The 20,893-nt window shown below is 39.4% G+C and overlaps 1 protein-coding gene across 1 annotated transcript in view; it reads left to right on the top strand.

The window, feature by feature from the left end:
* Nucleotides 1–1,492: 1,492 nt before the first annotated feature.
* Nucleotides 1,493–20,893, top strand: part of SNAP91 (synaptosome associated protein 91) — a 138,326-nt gene continuing 118,925 nt past the window's right edge. Inside the window, 1 exon segment of the mRNA NM_001194957.1 lies at nt 1,493–1,622. Within this exon segment, the coding sequence (NP_001181886.1) occupies nt 1,493–1,622 (130 nt within the window).

The raw sequence follows: 20,893 nt of genomic DNA, 5'->3' as shown, positions 1-20,893 counted from the left end.
GGGCCGCGCGCGACGACGCCCTGGCCGCCCCGGGCCTTCCCCGCGGCCCCCGCGAGCCCGGGCAGCCGAGCTCCCACGCCCCCGCCGCCCTGCACGGAGCCCGCAGCAGCCGGGCAGGTGTGCTGGGTGCGCGCGCACGCACTGCGCGCCGGGTGCGGGTCTCGCCGGCGGAGGGTTGGCTGGTGGGCGTCGGCCTCCCTGCCAGCCCGCCTCCTCCTTCTCGTCTCGCGCCGGCCGGGGATGCTCGCGCGCGGCGCCCCCTTGCCTGTAAGCCGGCGGTCCCCGGGGCGGGGGGGGGGGGGGGGGCGCGGGTGAGTAGCTGGGAGGGGGCCGCGAGGCGCTCGGCGGAGAGCTCGCCCGGGTTAGTCCGCCGCCGTCACCTGACTCGTTGGAGCAGCCACAGCTGAGGTGGGGGCGGGGATGGGAACGCGGCGCGGATCGCTAGAGGGACGCGGCAGCGGCGGCGGCGGGCGGGTACAGGCTCCTGCGCTCACGAGCGGCGGGCGCGGGGACCCCGGAGCTGCGGGCGGGGGGGCCGGGCTGGGGCTGGAGGCATCTCGCCCCGGGGCACCGGGTCCGCGCGCGGCCGCACACACCCACCCGGCGCGGCTTCCTTGGGCGGCCGGGTCCGCGCATCCTGCGGCGGGAGGCGCCGCTCCTGGGGCGGGGTGAGTACCCGCGGCCGCGGCTCGGCCCCCTCCCCCGCGCCGGGGCAGCGCGCGGATCCGGGGAGGATAATCCTAGGGCGCCGAGAAGGGCAGCGGCCGGTGACAGCTCCGCGGCGCGCTCGGGTGCGGGCGGGGGGCTGGGCCGCGCTGTCAGCCCCGGGAAGGGCGAGGCGCCCGGAGACTCGGGCGCCTCCGCAGAGCCCCCGGGGCGGCCCCTGCGGCGGGGATCGGGGGCGCGGGGAGGGGACTCGGGCGGAGGGCCTCGGCGGCGGCGAGGCAGGAAGGGGAGGCGAGGGCAGAATATGGCGCAATGCTAGGCTAATCTCCACCGCGCCCGAGGGAGGACGAGCCCACTGCCGCAGCAGCGCGAGGAGGAGGACGAGGGAGACGCTCGGGGCTCGGGCGTCCGATCCTACCCCGCGGCGGCGGGCCCGCGAGAGGTGGGCACCGGGGGGCGCGGCGCCCGGGGAATAACCCCGACGCACCGCGGGGATCGGGTTGCGAGCGAAGTGCCGACTGCCCGGGGGGTGCGGCGGGGGCGGGGGCGGCTGGGCGCGTGGGACCTCCGGGACGGTGTCTCGAGCCTGGGGCCCTGACGGACCTGCTCTTGCGGGAGACCCCCCAGATCGCGTCCCGCCGGCGGGGCTTGGCGCGCCCCGGCTCCTGGAGGTGGTGCCAGGGCGGGGACGGAGGAGAAGGGAGCCGCCGTGCGGCTGGAGGAGGCAAGGCCGGGGTCCTCGCAGGGCAGGGTCTGCGGGTGTAAAGCAGGACCATCTCCCCTTCTTTCCCCGCAGAAGAGGAGGTGATAGACGTGGCCGGAGAAGATGTCGGGCCAAACGCTCACGGATCGGATCGCCGCCGCTCAGTACAGCGTGACAGGCTCCGCTGTTGCGAGAGCGGTCTGCAAAGCCACCACTCATGAAGTGATGGGCCCCAAGAAAAAGCACCTGGACTGTAAGCATCTTTTTATATAAGTGGGACATGCGCACGGCAGAGGCGCCCTGGATGCCGGCGTGCGGCCTGGGCTTGCTGTCGATAATGCTGCAGCTTGCAGAACTCCCAGCTGGGCTGCCCCTGAGCTCGAAATCTCCAGACGTGGAGGTGTTGCCTGGGGTCAACCCTGAAACCTTGTGTATGAGCCATTTTTTTTTCTCCTGTTGACCTCTAAGGTCTTGGTGGAAGAAAAAAAAAATATGTGTTAATATTATAAAATACTGAGAACATGTACATTCTGGATTAGGCACTTCTCACTTTTTTTTTTTTTTTTTTTTTTGCTCCTCACCCCACCCCTTTGTCCACGTTACAGGAAATTAGAGGTTATACAGTCATACACCCCTGCCCCCCCCCCCCAAAAAAAAAAGAATGAGAAAGATGAAATCATAAAAGGTCAAACTTGTCACCCTAGTTTTCCAAATGCATTTTTGGATAGTTTTAAAATAGTGTTTTCTTTTTCAGTGTGGCTGCTGAGATTTCATGTGTGAGTGTGGGTGTGTGAGTGTATGTTGTATGTAACCACAACAAACTAAAATAAATTCAAGCTATTGAGTGAGGAAATGGGACTTCAGAGATCATGGCGATTTCATTTTACACATCCTGGCACACTTCTTTGTCCCTTTCTCAGAAACTGCTGGGCAGAGTGACTATGCTGTGGTCACAAAATGGATGTGCTTTCTCAGCATTCGAGATGGTGCACTTTTACAAGAAAATATTTCATTCATGATGCTTTTTCTTTTTATTGGTTATTTGATGGAAAAGGGCTTTATTCCAGTTTGGAATCTATGTATTTCTGATGTAAATTTAGCATTTGATGAACATAGTAAATATTTTGTTGTTGAAGGAAAAATAGGGACTTAGAGAAAGGCTTTCCCTGGCTTTAGGTAGTGAGGTTCTTTATAGGGAAGGCTACATCAGAGTATGTTCCATAGTTGCTATGCAGTCTTTTTTGGCCTGGTTAGCACCTACTTTGTTTTATGATGCCTGTTGGTAAAGATCAGTGTTGGCATAAGAGACACAAAGTGTAGGGCACCTGGGTGGCTCAGTGGTTGAGCGTCTGCCTTTGGCTCAGGTAGTGATCCTGGGGTCTTGGGATCCAGTCCTGCGTCAGGCTCCCCACAGGGAGCCTGCTTCTCCCTCTTCCTATGTCTTTGTCTGTGTATGTGTCTCTCAGGAATAAATAAATAAAATCTTAAAAAAAAAAAAAAGAAGGTACACAAAGTATAGCCATACCTATTCCCCATCTGACTTCCCTTGCCCGTTTTCTGGGTTTCTTTTGCTTTGGGTCTTCCCCCCATGTGCAGCTGAGAAAATGGCACTAGTGTTAGAATTGACTTTAGTCCTATTGTCTGTGCAAGCATAGCTTGATGAAGCTTACAGCTGGACATTGTAAGGCTTATCCAGCCTTGTGAGGCTGTTGTGCCATAAAATTGAATAATTTTGCTTCTAGACGCTTGTCTGAGGGGAAAATACCATTACTCCTTTCCTGAGGGAATTTTTAACAAAATTTGTTGATTATGGTATCATGGGTTATATATGCAGTACAGGATGGAAGAGGCCATCAAGGCCAGGGCACCTAACAGAAGTGGAAATTATAAATTCATGACCAGCTCATTTTGCTGCAGCATGCTGAATCATTTAGCCATCTTTCCATCAGTTTCCCCAACTCTGGAAAGATGACTCATGTCTTAAAGGTATGTGTTAGTCTAGCAAATGCTTTTAATAAAAAAGCTATAGGTTATGGATTTGCTAAGTGCTATGAAAATCTTAGATCAACATATCGATACATTTCATAGAACATTCACAGGTTTGAGCATTTCATTAAAACATCATTCAGATAAAGACTCACTCTTCCATATCTAAATATTTAGTCGCTTTAATATTTTAGATCAGGATGGTCTTTTAAAAATTTTCAAGGTGGGAATCTCCAGAATGATTTAGTGAGTGGAGGAATTTGAAGATATGGAACATAAGGGGGAGATTCTGTGTTTAGCAAGCAGATGAAGCAGGAATTGGTATTGAATTATTAATGTGAATAAAAAATCATAACGGCTAAACATTTATTGAGCAGTTACTATATGCCAGGCACTGGGCTTTTACACTATTAATTTATTGCTGCTTAACAGGTTCAGGGAAGGTAATTAACTTTCACAGCTTTTAACCACTGCACTTACCTGTTGTCTGGTTTTTATTTAGTAATATTTTCTATTGGGTGTGGAAAAAAAGAAAAGTATTAGCCTGAATGGTTTAATCTCCAAAATACTCATCCTGTTTGTATGGCTTTGTGTGAAATCAAGCAACACAACCCATGACCTTATTGCAATCTCTGTAATATATATGGAGAATTTTAAATTTGGTCACTTAAAAAAATGAGCAAGAGACAAGCACTTTTCAGTATTAGTTTTTCTTTTTAACATTTTACTTTTTGAATAAGTAATAAATTAACTGCATTTAAAACCAACCTTAGGGCAGAATTTGGAAAGACAGCTATTTGCATTACTGATGCGTCCTATTTTAAGAAAAAAAATTATATGGAAAATTTGAAAATACAAGTATTGTTGTATTTATATGTGTTGTAAGAGGGCATCTTTCTTGGAATTCCTTGTGAAGTTCTTTTAAATAACAGTAGACTAACTTAGTAATTTATTCACAGGTTTTCAGTAACACACCAGTTATAAAAGTGAATCATACCTATTATTAGAACATGCAGACATATAACTAAGTTTCCCTATAGGCACTGAAGCATTCTTAAGTAATGTTTTAGTTTTAAAAATATTAAATAGTAGTTGAGAGGAAAAGAGCACAATGTAGAGTTGGGGATTTGAGACAAAAAAATTTAAACTTTTAATTTGATTGGTGTATAACTTTTTAGTTTGGAATTTACGTTGGAAGATTATAAGATTTGAGTTTATGGTTTTGTGATTTTTCAGATATTGAGTTAACTGAATGGTTAAAAGATAATTCTGGTTTAAAAGATAATTCTTTTTCTCTGTAGGTTGATAGACAAGGAAAATTACTTAATTCTTGGGATTTATGAAATTATGCTTAATGATATATGATTTAAATGTTTACAGGAATGATTTGGTAACATCTGGGGACAGAATTATATGCGGTGAAAGGTAGAGATAAACTCCAGACATACAGTCTCAGATTTTTTTTCCCCTTCTTTTCAATAACAGTAAGTTTCTTAGAGGAAAAATATATTCAGAAAAGCTTTACCACAATCGCCAGTTACATATTAAATTTAAAATAAATTTAAAATAAAATAGAATATTTTTAATATTCTAAATGATTATATATCTTAAGGTACTTTTGGATTATGTAAAACTTTTATTCCATACTTTGCTATAATAATGTTGCTGCTAGCACATGAAAATTAATAAACACCTGACCAAAGTTAATTTGACATTAATTTTTCTGGGGCCACCTGCACATCCTTGTTCCTTTTCCCTGTAACTTTGTGTACCTATTTGGTAACGCATAAAACATCCAGGATTCAGCAAGTATTTACCTTGGTTACAACTATCGTACATTTCAGTTGCTTTTCCTTTTCTGTTTTGTAGTTGATGGCCTAAAGGATAGCCCAAATCAAATAAAGGGGTAAGATCCAGTAAGGAACCTAATATCTACCCAAGTGCTGTGTCACAGTTACAGAGCAACCAAAAAATAGAGTCAATCCAATGTAATACCTGCAGGGAGAAACTTGGAAAGTTAGACAGTTCTAGTATAGGATTCGCTTCTGTTAAGAGCTTTTACCAACAATTTCTATATATGCTATGTTGTTAAACTAAAACATCTTTATCAAAATTCAGACATAGACATTACTGTTAATATCACACCAAACCTCATGAAAAGCCAAATTAGTTATCAGTAATGCAATTTTTCCCCATTCTAAATCTCTTGAGGGTTTTTAATAATGAACTTATGCCACATAATAAGCAAATGATTCAAGTTCTAAATCATATTTTGAGAGATACTGACTGGCATTTTATAAATGATTCCTATCCTCCCAAATATTTAGGGCACCTGAGTGGCTCAGTTGGTTGGGCAAAACTCTTGGTTTCAGCTCAGGTTGTGAACTCAGGGCAGTGAGATTGAGCCTGATGTCAGTCAGGCTCCGCACTCAGCAGGGAGTCAGCTCGACATTCTCTCTGTGCCCCTCCCCCTGTTCACTTGCTCTCTAAATAAATAAATAAATAAATAAATAAATATTTAAAAAATAAGATTCTATTTCTCATTAGAAATATTATGGTAAAAGAAATGGGAGATACGGTCTCTGTTTTGACTCAAGGCAAATATTGGCAAGTTACCACAAAATTCCTGCTGCTTTAATTTTATTCATAAAGTACCTGCAAATTAGCAAGACATTTTGTCAACAGAATGAAAATTTAACCCTAAATTTAAATAAATTAGTTAATTAAAATAAATATATTGGCTATAACTAAGCTTGCTTAGGATAAGTAAAATATATTTTGATTTATAGAAATGCAATTTGCACACTAATTCAGTTGATACCATATCTATATTTGTGATAACTTAATAAAGCTTTCTATATTACACAGATCCAGAAAGCAGGCAAAGATTATTGAATAAAATTAATTGGATCAATGTATAAAAGTTTGCTGACCACTAGAGTAAATTTCAGCATAAGAAGTGTGCTAATTTGTTGTAAATACATTTTGCTTTTATTCTAGTTCTCATTTCACTATTTGTTATCGACTAAATATACCCTCTCATTTTTCTATTCCAAGGCATGCTCTGTTCTTCTTAATGATTTCACCAGAAGACTGAGCCCAAGCATGGAGATAGAGATAGTATTTTTTAGGCAGTTTAGAAGAGCTGGGGGAAATACACTTTTGAAAAAGCATTCGAGTAGATGATCATTGATTGATAACAGCAAATCTTTAAGGGGTCCAGTCTGTATGGTCCTGTGACGTTCCCAGATGACACTCAGCATAATAGGAGGTGGGGCAGAGAGATCCTGTGAGGTTCAGGGGTTGGCAGGAGCAGATGAAGCAGAAGAGTGGCAAAGAGTCTCAGGTAAATAGCAGGGAGCATGCTTTAGAAATGACTTAAAATAATTAAACAGGCTTTATATCAGCTAGTGGAACAATAAGGATTTTTTTTCTGGATCTTTTTACTTCCATATTTTCAGGGATATCTTTTTATGTGGTATAATGTTAATTCTGTTTGGGTCACTTTAGATATTGGTGATCAGTGTGGTTAGCATATACTTTCTTAGAACTAGTATAAAATTGGTAATTCAAATCAATTTTTTACATATTGTAAAAATTGAATATATGGAAAAAATATAAAACTATGGGTAAATTCATATCTTAATTGCTATATTAGCTTATAGCATTTTAGATTAAAATCTTGATTTTTGGTACATTGCCATATGAGTTTTAATGTTTAATAAATGGCTGCTGAAGTCTTACTTGTAATTTAATCTGTGCACTTAGTTGCTATGGATCCATCTCTTAGCTTTTCACAAATAAATACCCTTTAAATATCTTACCTCCTCTTTTCAGATTGATTGATGCTAGGATAGGGTGTTCTTGGAGCTTATCTAGGTTTCAATAACTTGGTAAAGAAGGTCAGAAGTGACATATAACCCTCTTCCCCGAGGACCTAGGATGCTTTTCTTACAGAGTTGTATTTTAAGTGACTCAACTCCTGAGCCAGTTGCTACTGACTGAGCCTTTAAATATAATCATAGTTCAGTTAAATAATTTGAAAAGTCACATTTCTTGCCACATTCTTCAGTTCTGCCTTGTTGGCAATTTTTTCTCTTTATAGAGAAACATTGCTTATAAAGGGAAATGTTGGCTGTCTGTTTTTTCTTAGGTGTTTATGTAATGTGCTCTATGTTTTGTTCCTTGTAAAGGGGAGAATAGTAGAATGGCATACCCAGTGTCAATTGCATGATGACCTATGGGACGTGATGGAGTCTTCCTAGTAGCAGCTGGGTGAAAGAACAAGCCAGAGAGAGAATTGTGCCCTGAAGCCCACAGCCGTATTACAGCTGGGTTCTTGCTCATTCTTTATTTGTTCCAAATGTGTGAGGGTCTGCACATATATATATAAACGTCCTCTATTACACATCTTTAAGAAGGATCTAATGTTTCCCAAAGAATTTTGTGATATGCCACTCCTGGTTTCTCAAGAAAGAAAGATGCATCTTTGCTTCTTGTGGTTTTGCTTTTTGGCCTGATCATTATTCTCCCAGGGTTAGCACTTGTATTTTAAATTATAACTCTCTTCCTTTCTATATCAGTTATTTTGTCATCTGTATTTTAATCTCTTCTTCTCTCTCTCTTATAACCATTTTCACGTATCTCCATTTAAAACAAAGCCACCTATACGCAACTCTCCTTGGACTCTGACCTCTTCCAGCAACCAACCTGTTGTCCCTTGTTTTTCTTTCAGACCCAAGCTTATTGAGACAGAAGTTCACCACCCAAAGAAAACAAACACAAGTCTACCCTTCTTCAGATATTCTGTGTCTTTGGCTTAATATGTGCATGAAATAATAGGATTGCTATTAGGTGCCAAGCATTGCCAACCCAACTGGCCAAAGCCAGTACTTTAAGAGTTATCCCTCATCTCTCACATCCAGTGAGCGCTCAGTTGTTAAAAACTCTGAAATCTCCTTCTTAATTATTTATGCTTTGCTTTAGATCAGTGATGACCTCATTTGTGGGTTTTTTGTTGTTTGTTTTTTTCGGTTTTTGTTTTGTTTTTAAAGATTTTATTTGAAAGAGAATGCGTACACAAGTAGGATGGAGAGGAGTGGCAGAGAGAGAGAGAGAAAGAGACAGAGACAGAGAGAGAAAAGGAGGCTCCCCACTGAGCAGGGAGCTGGATGTAAGGCTCAATTCCAGGACCCTGGAATCATGACCTGAGTCGAAGACAGACAGTCGACTGAGCCACCCAGATGCCCCATAATAAACCTCATTTGTAAAATGAAGATTAGTAATAGTACCTCCCTTATCTTTGGTGAGGAATAAATGAGACAACACATGGAAAATACCTAGTCCAGAACTTGACACACAAATGTGCAAGGAACATAAGCTTATTACTATCACTGTTACTGTTAACCATTACTGGTACAATTGCACTAGTAGTTGGTGCTATTGTTGCCCCTACTAGTACCGTTACTGCTGTTACCACCACTGTAACAACAGATATGTTCATTAGTGATTTGCCCTTACCACTTCTCCATGCACGTTTTTTGCTTCCTGCTTTCAGTTGCTTCAGTCTTTACATTAATTCCAGCTTTCTCTGTCTATAGTTTGGAAGCTTAAAACATATTATTTCTGTTTTTTTAGTGATCACTTTTAAAAATTTAATCTGCCTACTTAAATTCTAAAGTAGAACAGTATCTTTTTATTTCCTCCCAAAGAAAAGAAACTTAGAAACTACTCCATTCACCCACTTCTTTCTTACATGCTATGTTGTCTGGTATTTTAATTCTAACATAATCTTAACCCCCCAAACTAGACGTTGTTCGATACAGGCAATGTTTATGTCAGTAAATCCTCCTCGACTTCTTTTTTCACCATTTCTTCATTATGCCTAGGGTTTTCCTGAACTGTATCCATTTGAAGCTCCTTCAGTGAGCCTCTTTAGTTGTCAACTTTGATTTTGTCTAAAAAAAAAAACTTTTTTGTGCATATTTTTGAAGAAGAGTTTATATACACAAATCTAGATTGACAATTATTTTTTCTTTGAAGATAATTTCACTCTTTTGGCTTCTGTTATTCCTTTTAAGACTTTATCTATGAGTCTACCTGCCTTTAGGTAATCCTATTTTGTGACAGCTTTTATAATCTTGTTTGTTTTGTCCTTCTGTAGTATATGAGTGTGTAGATGTAGCTTTCTGATTTTTTTAATTTTAATTTCAGTATAGTTAATATACTCGTGTTATATTAGTTTCACATGTACAAGATAGTGGTTCAACACTTGTAGACATTACTCAATGCTCATCATAAGTGTACTGTTAACCCTCTTCATCTATTTCATCCATCCCCCACGCCCATCTCCCCTCTGGTAACCACCAGTTTGTTCTCTATAGTTAAAAGCCTATTTTTTGGTTTATCTTTTATGTTGTTGTTCTTTGTTTTGTTTCTTAAATTCCATGTATAAGTGAAATCATATGATATTTGTCTTTCTCTGACTTATTTATTTTAGCATTATACCCTCTAGATCCATCCATGCATGTTGTTGCAAATGGCAAGATTTTGTTATTTTTTATGGCTGAGTAATTCCATTGTGTGTATATATACCACATCTTCTTTTCCATTTATCTATCAGTAGATACTTGGGCAATTTCCATAATTTGGCTATTGTAAATAATGCTGCAGTAAACATCGGGGTTCATATGTCTTTTGAATTAGTGTTTTCATATTCTTTGAATAATTACCCAGTAGTGGAATTACTAGATGATATGGTAGTTTACTTTTTATTTTTAGGGAATGTCCTTATTGTTTTGTATAGTGACTATACCAGTTTATATTCCCACCAACAGTGCAAGAGAGTTCCTTTTTCTCCACATCCTCACCAACACTTATTGTTTCTTGTGTTTTGGGCTTTAGTTGTTCTGACAGGCATGAGGTGATATCCACTATGGTTTTGATTTGCATTTCCCTAATGATAAGTGATGTTGAGCAGATTCTCACATATTTATTGGCCATCTGTATGTCTTCTTTAGAGAAATACCTGTTCATGTCTCTATTTCTTTAATTGGATTATTGGTCTTTTTTAGTGTTATGTAAATTCTTTATGTATTTTGGATACTAACCTTTTACTGGATATGTCATTTCCAAATATCTGCTCCCTTGCAGTAGGTTGTCTTTTAGTTTTGTTGTTTCCTTCACTGTGCAGAAGCTTTTTATTTTGATGTTCCAGTAGTTTATTTTTGCTTTTATTTCCTTTGCCTCAGGAGACACATTTAGAAAAATATCACTATGATTGATGGATGTCAGAGAAATTACTACCCATGCTTTCTTCTAGGATTTTTATGACCTCATGTCTCACATTTAGGTCTATTAATCCATTTTGAATTTATTTTTAGTGTATGGTGTAAGATAGCTTCATTCTTTTGCATGTAGCAGTCCAGTGTTCCCAACATCATTTATTGAAGAGACTGTCGTTTTCTTATTGCATATTCTTGCCTCCTTTGTTGATTAATTGGCGATATATTTGTGGGTTTATTTCTGGTTGATTCTGTTCCATTGATCTATGTGTCTGTTTTTGTACCTGTACCATACTGTTTAATTACTACAGCTTTGTAATATATCTTCATATCTGGGTTGTGATACCTTCAGTTTTATACTTGTTTTTCAAGATGCTTTGGCTATTTGGGTTTTTTTTAAATGGATCTATATATATTTTAGGATTGTTTGTTCTAGTTCTGTGAAAAATCCTGTTGGTATTTTGATAGGGATTACATTAAATCTATAGATTTCTCTGGGTAGTACAGAAATTTTAACAGTATTCTTCAAATCCATGAGCATGGAATGTCTTTCTAGTGCTTTGTGTCATCTTGAATTTCTTTCATCTGCATTTTATACTTTTCAGAGTACAGGTCTTTTACTTCCTTGGTTAAGTTTATTTCTAGGCACTTAATTATTTGTATAATTGCAAATGGAATTATTTTCTTAATTTCTCTTTCTGCTACTTCATTATTACTGCATAGAAATACAATAGATTTCAATATATTGATTTTGTATCCTGTGACCTTACTTAATTCATTTATCAGTTTTAGTAGTTTTTTGATGGAGTTTTTAGGGTTTTCTATATATAGTATCATGTCATCTTAAACTAGTGAAAGTTTTACTTCTTCCTTGCTGGTTTGGATGCTCGTATTGATTATTGCAGCTAGGACTTTCAGTACTATGCTAAATAAAGTGGTAAGAGTGGGGATGATCTTGTTCCTGATCGTAGGGGTAAAGTTCTCCATTTTTCGCCATTGAATATATTAGCTGTGACTTTCATATATGGCCTTTATTATGTTGAGGGATGTTCTCTCTAAAACTGCTTTGTTGAGAATTTTTATCATGAATGGATGCTGTACTTTGTCAAAGGCTTTTTTTGCATCTATTGAAATAATCATATGGTTTTTATACTTTTTGATGTGATATATCATATTGATTGATTTGTGAATATTGAACCACCTTTGCATCCCAGGAACAAATCCCACTTGATTGTAGTGAATGACTTTTTAATGTATTGTTAGATTTGGATTGGTAATATTTTGTTGAGGATTTTTGCATCTGTGTTCATCAGAGATACAGGCCTATAATTCTTTTCATTAGTAGTGTTTTTATCTGGTTTTCATATGAGAGTAATGCTGGCCTCATAGAATGAATTTGGAAGCTTTCCTTCCTCTTAGATATAGCTTTCTTTTATTTATCCTCTTTGGGACTTGTTGGGTTCCCTGAATCTGAAAATTCATTTCTTTTATCAGAGCTGGGAAATTCTCAGTCTGTTTTATTACTGATTGTGGCCTATACCCATTTTCTTTTTTGTTGCCTTCAAATATGATTATATATACACTAAACTTTCAGATCATATCCTTGTATCTCTAAATCTACTCTTTGTCATTTCAGATGCTTTATTCACTGTTTAGCATGCTTTGTTTTCCAGATATGTTCTAGTTAATTCTCTCTTTAGCCATGTCTTTTCTGCTTTTACTCATCCTTGGTTTTTAATTTCATTCCTTAATATTTTTCATTTTTGAAGTTTTTCAGATTTGCTCTTTTTTGGGGATGACCTATTTCTTACATTTTTTAGTTCCTCTTTTGTTTCTTCACCATTTGAAACACAACTCATTTCACGTTCTGTATTTCATAGATCCATTACATGAACCTCTTTGTTTGCTATGATCTTTGCCTGACCCTCAATCATGAAATGTTTCCTCGTGTGTTTGTCATTTTGGACTTCATCTGAGGTAGTCCTGAAAACTGAGGATAACCTAGAGAGACTTGTATTTGCTTCTATCAGATTCCACAAGTGCTACTGTCCTGGGGGCACCTTAAGTTGATTTCTGCTATTGGAGTTTCCCATCTAGGGCAGGTCTAGGTCCATAATTACAAAGTCTGAAAAGCTCAGAAGACCAAAATCCTTTTTTGTAAATCACTTGGTAGCAAAATCCGTACTACGTACCGTGAAAGTTTGTATGTTGAACTATAGAAATATTGTTGTATCATAGAATGCTGTCCAGATTAGACTGGGGTGTTACTTAATGTGTATGGTGTATGTACCATATTACTTTTGTAAAATCTGGAGTCGTTAATTCTGAAACACATATGGCTCTGAAAGTCTTGAATAGAAGAGTATTAATTTGTAGCCTAATATGAGTCACAAACTTGGGCAGGGGGATTTCTATGATTACAAAAGCCCTAAAGATTTCTTTTCTTCCCCTTCATTTCCCCAAAACCTAGACTAAGTGGGACAAGCCTTTCTGTTGACTTCCTTTGCAGCAAAGTGTTCTCTTTTGTTTTTGTTATTTCTCCTGGTTTTACAAAGGTAGTAACTCTTTGAGGGTCCCAGCTTTCTGTAAAGGTCTTTATTCCAACTTAACCACCTTGCTAGTCTCAAAGAACTTGTTTTCTGTTCCCCATAGGGCTCTTAAAATCTAAGCCTTCCGGCCACTCAGATTAACACTTGGCCTCAAGGAGTTTTCTCTTCCGTATCACTTTACCATGTGTTTTTCCACATCCTCTTTATGTTTTGGGCTGGAGCATCAGTTTTATTTTCTTGTGAGTTCACCCAGATAAATGGAAGGATGCCAGTAATATTTATCTAAATTATCAGATATGTTTTTTTCTGTATGCTAGAAATGGAAGCAACCTGCTTCCTATCCACCATTCTTTCCTCTTCTTCCACTCCCCATACACACCACAGTTCCTTTCTGAGAAACTTTGACATTCATTAGGTTCACTATCCTCTGTATTACTTCTGGGCTCTTATATTTTAAAAATCTCATTTCTAAAACTTAGCTTTAGTCATTCCTTCTCAGGACATGTATCCCTGTCATATCACACTCATGGGGTTGTAGTGGGATCTTGTTTAGTGGAATTTTTTTTCCTTTAGCCTGCAGTTTCATTGAGGTTGCCTTATCCCTGACACCAAACATAGCATGGCAGTATATTTGGGTAAACATTTGCTGAATGATTTTTTTATTACAGATTTCATATTTCCCAAATTTTAGACTTTTTTTTGGTTCTTAAAAACTTTTTCTTCAAAGATTTTACATTTACTTGCTAACCTTTCAGAAGAGCAAGGAGTTAAACTTGATCCATTTTCTCTCAAGGTTTTGAAAGCCATAGAAATGTAATATTGAAGGAAAACAAAAGAAACATTACATTGCTTAATGTACATAGCTATACATTTCCTGATAGTCTTTCAATGCTTGTATCCTCGTGACACGATAAAAATTTCACCAGGGGGTATGGTTCAGTTGGTTAAGTGTTCAACTCTTGATTTCAGCTCAGGTCTTGATCTCAGGGTTGGGGATCTGAGCCCCACATTGGGCTCCATGCTAGTTGTGGAGCCTACTTTAAAAAATTTCACTGGGGTAAAATTATGTCCTTGATATGAAAAGATTTTTTTGGTTGTGGATTTAAAGCATATGCATACTTCTCTTAGTGTATATCATCAATAATTAGGTAGTAGGTGATTATTAATATTAGAGAAAATTCTTCACTAGCCTTTATTGTGTGTATACGTGTGTACCCATTTGCTTTAGTTTGTTTTGAGTTAGAGTTAGGTAGCACTGTTTTTTAGTATCTGCTTTATCACAAGTACATACATTATGACAGGTAGGCATAGTTATGGAAGAAAAACATTATTTTAAAGTAGCTATATACCCTTAATTTCCTTTAAAATGATGTTCACTATATAGATGGTGATACTAACATGATAGTATTACCATTAGAAACATGAGGATTTTAGAAAAGCTCTGAAGAAAGGAGACAAGCTTTAGTTAAAATTTTGGGTAGTTTTGCTTTTGGAAAGAGAGCAATAACTGTTAGCATATTTAATTTGGCTTTTAATGACCTGTTTGTAGAAATTAGAAACTACTTTCAATATTGAGGCTTTCAGTAACTTATTTAGCACAATTTCATTATTTATTCATTTAACAAATATTTAGGTATTTACTAAATGTCAGGAATTGTTCCCGGAGGCAAGAGTACCATGGTAAACAATATAGACATAACTCTTAGCAACTTAGTATGGGAGACAGTCCTTTTACAAGTGACTCAAAAGGAATTAAGTGTTAACAGGGGAAGTGAAGACTCCAGTGGAGGTACCTTGCAGAAGTGGTGTTTAAGTCTAGACCTGAAAAATAAGTGGACTACCTAGGTGAGATGTGACCAGGAGCTGCTGAACACTCTTATCTAAGAAGAAGTTCAGAGGGAACAAGACACATTTTAGGAATTTAAAGTAGTGAAAGGTTACTGGAAAACTGAATTTAAGAAGGCCAAGAAGGTTAAAGAAGACCTGAGTTGTGAACCAGGATCACCTATGGAGGGCTTTCTAGGCTGGAGAGAATCTTCATTTTCACAGATGAGGAATCTAAGTTCCAAAGAGGCAAAAATCATACATTCTATATTGGTTAATTCTGAATAATTCTTATCTATCTTTCTTGAACAGGTGCCCTATTGGGTCATTGCCTTGTTCACCTAGTTCTGATTGCTGTTATTGGTGCCAGGAAATATCTGTGTGAATCATGTAAATGTAAACATATTTAAACATAAATGCATACACACACTTTAATAGTCTGAATTCAAACTCACCATAAATGCAAAACAAACTGAGGGCACTTCTGACAGAGTGAACAGTCATGAAGCAGTCCCTAATGGCACTCCAGGGCTCATCTTGCCAGCATTTCCTTTTTGTCTTTTCCCTCTTCTTGTCTGTTGCTTGGTTCTTGGGTCATGGTGCTAACACCAGAGAATGTTACCTATGCCATTAGTGATAGTGAAGACTAAAAAGATTACAGACTCATGTAACTTAGTTGAAAGTCTTCTAAAATCTGTTTCTTAAATGAGCTTTAGAGGCCATTTAGTTTGGTCTTAATTATTTGGTGACATAATTTATAACATTCCTTAACTATCACCACTGAAATAATGGAGTTTTATAATCAGGCTTAACTATTAATGCAAAACAAAAGTAACCCCCCTCATCACTATATATATTAAGTATATTTAAGTATGTTTATGCCATACTTCACTGGGTTTGTTAGTCTATTAATGCCCAAGAAAAAACTTAAGTTATTAAAATTGAGGTTAAGGAAATATCCAGGTGAAGAATTTTATCTTTTCCCTGTTCTCTCTAAAACTAATTGTTTTCACATTATCAACCTCTTAGAATTCTTTTCCTTAAGATAAGTATTAAAAATATCAGAAAATACTTTATTATTTTTCCTTAAAAGCTGAAAGAGAATATCAGAAAATTTATAATAGCTTCAAACTCTACACTTTACAGATTCCCCATCATCAGATTCAGTTAGACCATGGCTTAACAAAGTTTTGTTATTTTTGTCTCCCTAACTCAATAGGATTGCAGGGTGTTCATGTTTTTATGGGCTCTTCACTAAGCATTTTAACATTTAATATTCTGGTTTTTGCCTGCCTTGAGTGAGAATGAGTGCACCCTTGGAAGGTTCCACAGAAGGCTGATTTGAGGCAATGCCAAGAAACAGGCTGAACCCACTGTTTACCACCTGCATCTCCTCATGTCTTTGTGGTCCTATACTTCATTTTTATCCCCAACGGAGCTCATCATAGTTCCAAAGGAGTCACTTAGCTTTTAGTTATACTTTATTGCATTTTATGAAGAACTGTGTGCTGCAGTAACATTACTCTGTTTAGGGTAATGTCTGTTCTCTGCATTTCAGTGGAATACTGAAATTCTTTAGCCCTTCTATGGACTGTGCTAATCATTTCATGCAGTAATGCTGTGAATCTAAAAAGAAGTGCTTTGTAGTACAACCTGAAATCTGGCATTGTGTTGCCCCCAGCTATGGTTTTCTTTTTTAAAATTCCCCTGGCTATTCGGGGTCTTTTCTGATTCCACACAAATCTTAAAATAATTTGTTCTAACTCTCTGAAGAAAGTCCATGGTATTTTGATAGGGATTGCATTAAACGTGTATATTGCCTTGGGTAACATTGACATTTTCACTATATTAATTCTGCCAATCCATGAGCATGGAATATTTTTCCATCTCTCTGTGTCTTCCTCAATTTCTTTCAGAAGTATTCTATAGTTTTTAGGATATAGATCCTTTACCTCTTTGGTTAGGTTTATTCCTAGACAGCAAAGGATACAGTCAACAAAACTAAAAGACAACCTACAGAATGGGAGAAGATATTTGCAAATGATGTATCAGATAAAGGGCTAGTTTCCAAGATCTATAAAGAACTTATTAAACTCAACAGCAAAGAAACAAACAATCCAATCATGAAATGGGCAAAAGACATGAAGAGAAATCTCACAGAGGAAGACATAGACATGGCCAACAAGCACATGAGAAAATGCTCCGCATCACTTGCCATCAGGGAAATACAAATCAAAACCACAATGAGATACCACCTCACACCAGTGAGAATGGGGAACATTAACAAGGCAGGAAACCACAAATGTTGGAGAGGATGCGGAGAAAAGGGAACCCTCTTACACTGTTGGTGGGAATGTGAACTGGTGCAGCCACTCTGGAAAACTGTGTGGAGGTTCCTCAAAGAGTTAAAAGGAGACCTGCCCTACGACCCAGCAATTGCACTGCTGGGGATTTACCCCAAAGATTCAGCTGCAGTGAAACGCTGGGACACCTGCACCCCGATATTTATAGCAGCAATGCCCACAATAGCCAAACTGGAAGGAGCCTCGGTGTCCATCGAAAGATGAAGGGATAAAGAAGATGTGGTCTATGTATACAATGGAATATTACTCAGCCATTAGAAATGACAAATACCCACCATTTGCTTCGACGTGGATGAAACTGGAGGGTATTATGCTGAGTGAAATAAGTCAATCGGAGAAGGACAAACATTATATGTTCCGTTCATTTGGGGAATATAAATAATAGTGAAAGGGAATAGAGGGAAGGGAGAAGAAATGGGTAGGAAATATCAGAAAGGGAGACAGAACATAAAGACTCCTAACTCTGGGAAATGAACTAGGGGTGGTGGAAGGGGAGGTAGGGGGGATGGGGGTGGATGGGTGAAGGGCACTGAGGGGGGCACTTGACGGGATGAGCACTGGGTGTTATTCTGTATGTTGGCAAATTGAACACCAATAAAAAATAAATTTTTTATTGAAAAATAAATAAAAAGTGCTTCCTCAGTTGAGTTCAGCATTACTTTTTCAGATGGATAAAAAAGAGTATAAATTGGGCACTCAATTGGTAGGAGCGTAAATTGGTGCAAATTTTTGGGACGGAAAATTGGCAATATTACTCAAAACTCTTCAAAATTGATGGCTGTAAATTTATCTCAAATAACTGGCAAAATAGGCAAAAGTATGATTTCAAAGCTGTTTGTTGCAACATTGTATGTAGGAATACAAAATTGAATACACCTAAGTACTTTATTCAAGAATGGTGGTGTATCCAAACAATATAATACTGGGCAACCTTGAAAAATGATGTTGTTAAAGTATATCTGATATGTAAAGCCAATTTATTGGATACAATCTAATTTTCTTTTTTAAAAGTACCATGATACATATTTTAGTAGACTATATGCCAAAATGTTATCTGTGGGTTGAAGGATTTTCACTTCCTACTTTATACCCATATCCATGACTATTGTGATTATGGGTTACAGGAATATAGATCAAACTAGTTTGGGCAAAGGCAGGGCCATATTTTGGCCCTTATGACCAAGCTGAGGGAAAGGCAGGTTGAATTGGGCCTCTCTGGTTCTTATTCAGGATTCTCCTCCCACCTCATTTCTCTTGCCTCCGTTTCACAGAATAGTGATTGAGCACATCCTTCATTCTCACAAACTTAACTTTCTTAGTGAGCCTGGAAACATGATGGCTCACAGGCTTACATTACCACAGCCTTACCAAAAGAAAGGGATTCTCCTTTCTAGAGTTTTACAAATTCACAGGGAAGAGTTCTGATTTGCTTTATTCAGGTCATGATTTATCATTGTATGTGGCATGATACTGTGGTTGTCGATCTTAACCAGAACTACCTTGTTGGGAATCCCTAGAGCTAGTGGCTTGATACAAGTTTTATTTTTTACCCACATCTCAGTCTGCTATGGATGGTTCCTTCTATCTAGGGAGTCTCACCAAGGGATTTCAGAGGCCTCCACTACATTCTATGCATCTGTCTGACAGAGGAAGGAGACAGAAAGGGCGAGGTGTGAGAGGCTGTTATTGCAGGGGAAGATTTGCGTCCAGGCCTAGACATCATTTAGCCTATATTCCATTGGCAAGAACTCGGTGGCCTCACTAGGAGAAAGTGGGAGATGAAGACTGGCTGCAAATCCAGGGAAAGGAAATGGGATATGATCACATAGCGTTGATTCTACCATGTCCACGGAAAAAGAAAGTGTATTATGGCTTGTCACCTATATCTTAAAATACTTATTGCATGCCACCTAGATCTCTAGGGATTTTGCTGCTATAAGTAATGTGATCAGTAATAAGCTAGCTACTGTTAATTTTTCTTTCAGTGAGACCACATGAGTCTGGAAATGGATGACTAATGGCCAGCTAGTAGACTCATTGCATATTTCTCCATCCTTGGCAGACATTGCAGATTGATCCTGGCACAATTTTCTTCAAAGTTTGATTTTGCCTCCTAGTACATTCATAGACAATGCTCTGGATTTCTGCTATCAATGATATTTGGCACTTAAGATGGAACACATTTGCCATCCCTTGTCTAGGGAGTTTATCCATGCTAGACAGTAAGGCAAAGCATTTGCTGGATTTATCTAACACTATGGATTGGCACTCAGCTTGGATGGTTCCAAGGGCAGAATTCATCCGACAGTGACTTTGTCTTGGGATGCCTGGGTGGCTCAGCGGTTGAGCGTCTGCCTTCGGCTCAGGGCATGATCCCAGAGATTCCTGGTCTTTAAAATCAAGCAGTTTAGTGATTTGTGTGGGTAGGCTATGGGAGAAGTTCTTCCTTGCTCTGTTTAATTAGTTGCCTTAAATTATACAAAGCATATCTTACTTTTAGTACCAAGAAATTTTCTTTTAGTTGTTACTTAAGTACCTACATGGATATGGTTTCTTCTTTAATGTAAGATGCTTCTTTATTCACTTTTTTTTTTCTTTTTTCTTTTTTTTTTTTTTTTTTAAGCAGGCTCCATGCAGGGAGCCCGATGTGGGACTCGATCCCAGGACTCCAGGATCACGCCCTGGGCCAAAGGCAGGTGCTAAACCACTGAGCCACCCAGGGATCCCCTCACTTTTTTATGTATAAGTACATTAACTGTCTTTTCCTATAAGGTTTATTTTTTATTTTTAAAGATTTTATTCATATATTGTTGAGAGAGAGAGAGAGAGGCAGAGACACAGGCAGAGAAAGAAGCAGGCTCCATGCAGGGATCCTGATGTGGGACTCAATCCTGGGACTCCAGGATCACGCCCTGGGCCAAAGGCAGGTGCTAAAGTGCTGAGCCACCCAGGGATCCCCTTCCTGTAAGATTTTAATGAAGAAAAATGAAGGGGCTTTCTGGGGTGAAGGAGAGGCTCACCCATCAGCATCATATGCTCTTAATTGCTGCCATCCTCACAAACCCCTGTGAGCTCAATACTTGTATCCTTAACAGAGAAGGAAAACAAGGCCCGAACTGGTTAGGGAACTCATCCAAGGTCCCATAGATAATGAGGGGGAGAAGTCAGGATATTTTTTTTTTTTTTTTTTTGTGGTAGGGAAAAGCAATTACCTTTTTTTTATAATAAATTTATTTTTTATTGGTGTTCAATTTGCCAACATACAGAATAACACCCAGTGCTCATCCCATCAAGTTCCCCCCTCAGTGCCCGCCACCCAGTCACCCCCACCCCCCACCCTCCTCCCTTCCACCACACCTAGTTCGTTTCCTAGAGTTAGGAGTCTTCCATGTTCTGTCTCCCTTTCTGATATTTCCTACTCATTTCTTCTCCCTTCCCCTCTATTCCCTTTCACTATTATTTATCAGACGTTGTAACTATAAGACTTATGGGGGCATTTTCCTTTGCATTGTGTTTCTT

Source organism: Canis lupus, chromosome 12, assembly GCF_011100685.1.
Source record: "Canis lupus familiaris isolate Mischka breed German Shepherd chromosome 12, alternate assembly UU_Cfam_GSD_1.0, whole genome shotgun sequence".
Lineage (NCBI taxonomy): Eukaryota > Metazoa > Chordata > Mammalia > Carnivora > Canidae > Canis > Canis lupus.
The sequence above is the reverse complement of the archived record's forward strand: the minus strand, read 5'-3'. Positions and strand labels throughout refer to the sequence as shown.